Genomic DNA, 7,540 nt, shown 5'->3' with positions numbered 1-7,540 from the left:
TCGCACACACACACACACACACACACAGATCCATTCATCCCCATTATCCACATCTCTGCCTACCTGGACCACTGGCCCTTTCCTGCACTTTCTCACCCCTGACCTCTGCTGCTTATCCATAACGGTAAAAGCCTACCCCTTCTTTAGAGCTGGAAATAAGAGTCAGTTCCCCTCTATTTCTTTTGAGTTCCTATGACCTTTACTCCATAGATATTTTATGTGTACCTACTATGTGACCTTTACTCCGTAGATATTTTATGTGTGCCAGGCACTCTCCTGGGTATTTTTTCACTTTCTGCTTCCATTAAAGTTTTTATTATTCTGCTTGGTGGCCTCTGCTATTTACTGTTCACTCAACTTATCATTATTGGTTGATTGAGAAAGGGCAGAAACCATACTTATACAGTTGAGACGATAAGGGGCTCTGACCCCCATGCAGTCAAAAGTTAGTGTGTAACTTTTGAATTCCCCAAAATTTAACTACTAATAGCCTACTGTTGACCAGAAGCCCTACTAATAACATAAGTCAATTAATACACATTTTTTACAACAAAATAAGCTAGAGACAAGAAAATGTTATTAAAATCATAAAGAAGAGAAAATATATTTACAGTATTGTATGAGTTTATTGAAAAAATCCATATGTGAATAGACTGGCGCAGTTCAAACTCGTGTTATTCAAAGGTCAACTGTACATCTTAGTATGCCCAAGGGAGCCCACTGTACCAACTCCAGTTGATTGGCATTCGATGAATGAATCGGTATGTGAATGAGTAAATACAGAGATGGGCTTTGAAATCACGAGGCTGTCTACCCACAAAAGCCTATATTGTTAAGAGATTCAGGACGGTGTTCCATCTTTGGGAATCTTTATTTTAAACTGTAAATGTATATTGGAAATTGTTCAGAAGAAAGCTTTGGGAAAAGGAGTTTCGTCAATAACCATAGATACCATTCGTGGAGTACTTGCTATGTGCTGGGCATCGTGCTGATACTTTATGGGCATTCCCTAATTGGGTACATTCAGTAACTGCAGGAGGTAAGTATTTTTATTATGCCCATTTTACAGATGAGAAAAACTGAGGCCTTAGTGTAACTCACTCAACATCACTCAGTGACAGACAGATCAACTCCTCATGTGCCTGAAGTAAAGACTAATTCTTAATCTCTAGGCCAGTATCTAAACTGACAAAACTCTGTGGGAGAGGATGAGAGTATTATGTGTAACAACACCCGAAATCTAGAAGGTCAAACAAGATCTATGAATGGAAAAAAATAATTACAAGAATTAGAGTAATGATTTGAGAGTATTAGAGGAGGGAAGGTAACTTAATCTCATATCCAGATAAGAAGAGAGTGACCTGAACAACTTTTCTCCATGCCCTCTATAGAGTTGAGATTTGAGACAAGCCCATCAAAGGAATTATTAATTTTAGATTTTAAGATATAGGGGAATATTTAGTTTTAAAAGAGACAGTTATTTTTCCTTTTGATTTAGGATTGTCTCTGCACTTTAGCTAATAGAGGATTAGTTAGAACAATGGTGCCTCATATCCCCGACGGGAAACAGAAGTAATCTGAATCAGATATGGGCGCTCCATGAGTATTACTGAGACATGAAGCGTGAACCAGATGGCTCTAATGCATATGTGGCCTTCTCTACCACGAGTATTTTTTTTTTCCTTTTTGGTTGCACCTCTCTTCTTTGATAGCAAAAGTAGAAGAGCATAAGCTAAGAAAGGTAGAAAAATCTATGATTAGAAAACACTTAACTCAGTTTGTGACGAAGAGCTATCTTCTTGTTCTAGGTAATTAGAGTGTTAATTATGCTACTGACCATGACTGTCACAAACAACAGAAGTCATGGTTAACTCATAGAAGCCATAATTAGACAACAGAAGTCATAGTTAACCAACAAAAGTCATGCTTAATTAACAGGAGTCATGATTAACCAACAGAGGTTATGATTAACAACAGAAATAATAGTTAATCAGCACAAATCATAGTTAACCAACAGCAATCCTGATTGACTAACCTGATTACAACTAAAATCAGTGGATCTTTTACTAACTTCAGAGAAATCTGGTTGCTTACTTTCTTAAGTACAGATAATATCATCATCAAGGAATATATTATTATTGAAGAATTTTTTTTATGGCATTAAGGTATAATATATCCGAGACTATCCCTCTGGCTCTGGTTATAGTTGAAGACTTCATCAATACATTCACTCATTCGGCATTTATTTACTGAATATCTACTGTGTGTCAGGATCTGTCCCAGCCCTGGGGATATGTATCAGTATAATTTTATTAGGTGTTGAAATATTGAAATACTTTTCTGCCAGTTGTTTTAACAGCCGTTACTTTGAGTCTTTCCTTCCCCCTAGCCGAGTCCACTGTCTTGATTCCAAGGAAACCATATTAAGCGCTGCTCAGAGACCAGTTTAGAGCCCACGACCTGCCTGCTTCGGTTCTGGGGAACCAGCCCCCATGCTCATTTTTCTCCCCTGTCAAGGAGGCCTGGATCCCAGCAAGGAAGATGTCACACTCGGTGGAGGTACTGTGACACCTTAATGTGGCAATCCACGATGCCCATTCAACTCCCTGAGGCTGTGACCACTGGGCAAAGGCTGGCATCCCCCTGTGTCGCCCATTTAAACTCTGAGGTAGACAGTCCTATTTTAGTATATCATACTTAAATAGGTATAATAGAGAGGGAAAAGCAAAAAATCAAGGTTGCCTAAAAGAGGAAGCATTCATGTGTGCTTGGATCTGTCAGAGAGGGCTTCCTGGATGAGGTGACATATATCTTGAAGACCTGATAGAAGTTTTCTGGGTTTACTTGGAAAAGGATGTTCTGGGGAAATGAAATTGTGGTGTCAGCAGCCCTAGACTTAGTGTCAGAAAACTAGACCTGCGAACTCATAGCCATGAACGTGGGGCCGGTTATTAGAGCGTTCCAGCTTCAATCCAGCCACAGCTACCTGCCTGAGGTCCCTCACAGAGGTGTTGTGATGACTCAGATTCAAAATAAATGTACAAGCCATCTGAAAGCCCTCTTGTTGGTGTCCTGTAAGGGCCAGGTTAGTCCCAAGAAATTGCTGTTTTTGCCCATACAGGTGGAGGGTATGTCCTCCCTTAGTCTTCAGACACCACTTTCTCCTTGGCCATTGTCTTTGTCCACAGAAACACTCTCATTCCCAACTCTGAAGCTATTCCAACTCGTCACTCCCTGGTGCTTACACATTGGGATCACAGAAATTTATACCTGGAAAAGATCTTAGAAATAAGCCACCCAGCTCCTCACTTAGGAGAGGAGAACTTAGCCCCCCAGGGCTGTGACCTGCCCAAAGCCGCACAGCAGCAATGAGGCAGCTGCAGCACAGACCCTTGCCATCCCCTCCAGGTTCTTCCTCTTCTGCCTCCCATCTCCTCTCCCCTTGGGCTGCTCCTCCAAACAGGGCCAAATCCTTCCTCTTTATATGCCTAGCTTTTCAGTCTTTCCTCCTCCAGATGTGTCTTTATCCATCCACTGGCTTCAGAACTATTACACTTGAACACAGTACTTTAAAGCCCATTTTTACATATAACCAGTTTTGTGTTACAGCTTTGTTTCCCAAAGTATAAGATTCCCAATTTTAAGTGGTAAGGATTCATGGCTTTAAATCACATTGATTTGGATAGTGAGAAACTTGTTTCTTTTCTCTGAATTTCTAAAAGAGGAAGTCTTAGATCAGAGCTGATCTGTCTGTAATGCTTGCTTAGCTCCTTGTGCAGCGAGAAGTGAAGAGGCCTGGGGCTCCAAGCTCTTAGCAGATCCAGTGTCCAGCCAGACTGAAATTACATCTGATTATTGTTTCATTGGACTTCCATTTTATTTATTTTATGAGTACCTTCTAATATTGACGGTTGGTGCTAGTTTTCCAATTAAGCCAGAGATTAAAAGTTTCCATTTTAAATAGTGTTAAGTATAAAAAGAGTCAACCTAAATAAAAATATTAAGTAAATAAAATTTAGGTGGCATGAAACCATGATGCCACACTCACATACACAACATACACACGAATGTGCACATATACACGTACGCACTAGGTCCTCAAAGCAGTGGTCTAAGAAAAAGCAGGTTTTATGGAACTATTCACGTGTCGACTGGGGAGAAGGAAGATTTGTACAATGTAAACATCTCTTTGGCCTCAGAAGGCATTTCTGTTTCCCCAACCCATGTATAAAAATACCTCCCAACATATATTTTAGTCAGCAAGTATTCTACCTTGATGAAAATGATTTACTGAAACTTAGACCTTCTCCTGAAATCCAGCCAAAAATCTGATTTAGAAAACCAAGAAGTCCTATTTAGTTTCTGTCATCATTGTTACTGAACCACACCGACTGGCTAATTAGTGACATATAAAGTTCTTTAATTCTGTCTTCTTCTTTCATCTGAGAATCATGAGGTTGTTTTTCTATCCTCAGTGGTCACTCACTAAGAATTTGCTGAACTGGATATTCAGTTTTTACTAAATAGAGGTCACCTTCGTCCATACCTCACTCGCTTCACACCTGCGGAAAAGACCGGAACTTCCATTGTGTCAATGTTTTTTGGCAGGAGAGCAATGAAGTTTTTGTAAATTGAGTTTGTACATCTGGCAGCCAAAAGTGTCCTGTAGGTATTTTTTTGCAGGAAAAGATGTGTTTTGAGGTGACCACTCTGCACAGATTCTGTTAGGGTTTCAAAGTTTTTGTAGCCTGTTATTTTAGATTCTGAGCATATTTGTAGCTCCAGAGGTACAAAAATAAACTGTGTTTTCTTGGAAAATGTGTGTGTCTGGGATGTGACAGGAGTTGCAACCTTAAACAAGACTTCCAGGCATTTACAGTCGAACCATGCCAGTAAAAATATGTTTATTTAGACATTAAAATCCTAGGGTGCCGATGTAAATATCCTAAAGAATGGGTGTTGTATGAGCTTTCTTCGCTAATGTGCTTTAGCTTTGAATGTTTTTAGTTTGACTCCTGGAGTGTTAATGAACTAGAGGGTAAGTTGAACTCAGATGGTGAGAGTCTTATTTGCTGTTCAGCACATTTGGTGGTGTGTTTCTTCCATTCAGGAGAGATTGTTTCTGATGTAGGTAAAAGTCACATCTCACTTGAGAGTGTAAAATTTCTTGTTTTTAATACTCATAGCAACATAGAGGTTTTGTTGGGCAATAGAAGAGAGAAAAGGCAGCAGGCATACCTTTCACGCCCTCTTTATTCATATTATTTAATAAACATCACTAAATTATCTGTTGTCTGCAAAGCTGTATGGTAGCAATGGGGAGGACAAAGAGAAGGTCGGGACCCTGTGCTCGTGGAGCTGAAAGCCTGCTTTATTTCATCAGGGTTTCATAAAAATTAAGATAAATTGCCTCTTTTGTCAAAATATAATTTTCAAAGAGTTAAAAAAATTACTCATTATATGTTCAATAAGCGCACACTGAAGACTTATTTAACTCATTAATGAGGGAACTAGTAGAGTGAAAAACTGGGTCAAAAGAGGATATGAAAAAAATATCTAGGTAAGTAGGTAGGTAGGTAGATAGGATGGATGGATGGATGGATGGATGGATGATTGGATGGATGGATGGAGTGAAAAGAAAGAAGGATGCTGGATTAAGGTTTCAAGTTAGATACAAAACTGGTCAATGTCCTACAAGGCAATATTAAACAACAATTTGGGGGATTATATTTCAACCAAGCAGAAATCCTTTGCCCTTGTACTAGACAAATATTATTTGTAGTTTACTGGTCTTCTACGATACTTAAAGAGTCTGGGTCTAATCAGTAGTAAATGCTGTAAGTCAAACAAAGTTATATTTCTCAAGAGCGTTAGATGACTAAGTAGGTAAGCTGGTCCATCAGTGCTGTCGTACAGCACTGCCTAATAGAACTTTTCTCAGTGATGAAAATATTCTGTACATGGGCTATGCAGTGTGGTAGCCACTGGCCACATGTGGCTATTGAGCATTTGAAATGCAACTCGTGCAAATGAGGAAATGAAATTTCGATTTTATTTCATTTTGATTTAAATAGTCACGTGCGATTGGTGGTTATTATATTGGACAGTGCAGTTCCTACATGCCATTATCTGTGCGCAGTCATTTTTCTACCTTGTTTTCTGGATATTTTTTTCCTAAACACTTTGTAAATTAAATCATACTTTAAATATCGTAACAGGAGCTAAATATGGAAAAGAACTCAGAGAAGACTCCTTTGAAAAGACTTCATTTTTCCATGTATCGAATAATTTCTTTTGCAAATGTGGCGCCTCTTATATTAAGTTCCTTGACAGTGGACTTACCCGAAATCTTTCTGGCCAGCAAGGGAGCCACTTATAAAGCGAAGCCTGTTTGGAAGGAACCCAACTCTGCATTATGTTTTCCAAGTGAATCGCCTTGGTCTTAATTTTCTTTTAGCAAGATAATAACGGTCACGTCTAGTTTTGATTAAAAGGGGCTTTCTGGTTTGCAAAAAAAAGGGAGAGTGACTATTAATATTTCACAAAGAGTTTAAGGCTTAAATAAGTTAACTTTTCTTCTGCCATCACTTCATTACTCAAAATGAGCAAACAATGCATTGATAAGTTGGGCTTTGATTTCTCATGAAGCTCAGTAGTTTTACTTAGTTTTTTCATCTTCTTGCTTGCTTGCAGGGGTTTTTCCGCAGAAGTATTCAGAAGAACATGATTTACACTTGTCACAGAGATAAGAACTGTGTTATTAATAAAGTCACCAGGAATCGATGCCAGTACTGTCGACTCCAGAAGTGCTTTGAAGTGGGAATGTCCAAAGAATGTAAGTGGAGTCTCAAAAATTTTTTTTTCCTTTTTGCCTTATCTATAAACACGATTTGCTTAGCTTCCAAAATCAAGTCGTGGGGGATGTCAGCATGTGGAATTCAGACGTGACATTAATGATATATTGCCAAGGGTAGGTGTAAACAGAGATGACATGAAAATAGAATAACTGTGGGGATTTTCAGATAAAACTTGAGTGGCAGTTGCTAAAAAGACAGGAGTTGGGTGTCATGGATGGCAGATTTGTATTCCGGAGCAGTTACTAACTCACTGTGTATTTCAGAGCCACTAGTAACTTGAGCATACCAGAGACTCCATTTCTTCATCTTGATAATGGGAATAACGAGTTTTGCGTGTACTGGTGAGAATACGATGAAATGAGAGGCATTGGATATAGAGAGTAGTGATAATTTTTTAGAGGGGAGTAGGAATAAAGTGTTTGTTGCAGAAGAAACATTTAGAAATTTGGTATGTTGACATTCTTCCAAACAATTTAAAAGTTAGTGGTTCATGAACATCTGATATGGGGATTTGAAATAATACAGGCAAGTATATACACCACAAAAATTTTCATTCTTACATTCTCTCTTTGGTGCTCTCAGATGTAGAGAATAAGAAAGTGACTGGCAAATGGCTTGGTTCAGGCAGGCCTAAGGAAGATGTAGGCATGTGTGCCAGGTGAAGCACTTAGGAGATTGCTGCT

The 7,540-nt window shown here is 38.9% G+C and overlaps 1 protein-coding gene across 3 annotated transcripts in view; it reads left to right on the top strand.

Annotated features, from left to right (window-relative positions):
- Window positions 1-7,540, top strand: part of RARB (retinoic acid receptor beta) — a 357,943-nt gene that overhangs the window by 257,846 nt on the left and 92,557 nt on the right. For all 3 annotated transcript variants that reach the window (XM_039836737.1, XM_039836736.1, XM_039836738.1), the window contains one exon: window positions 6,694-6,835. In XM_039836737.1, the coding sequence (XP_039692671.1) occupies window positions 6,694-6,835 (142 nt within the window). The remainder of the gene's footprint in view (window positions 1-6,693; window positions 6,836-7,540) is intronic.

The sequence above is a fragment of the Pteropus medius genome, unplaced genomic scaffold (genome assembly GCF_902729225.1).
Source record: "Pteropus medius unplaced genomic scaffold, Ma_sr-lr_union100, whole genome shotgun sequence".
In the NCBI taxonomy this organism is placed as follows: Eukaryota; Metazoa; Chordata; class Mammalia; order Chiroptera; family Pteropodidae; genus Pteropus; species Pteropus medius.
The sequence above is the reverse complement of the archived record's forward strand: the minus strand, read 5'-3'. Positions and strand labels throughout refer to the sequence as shown.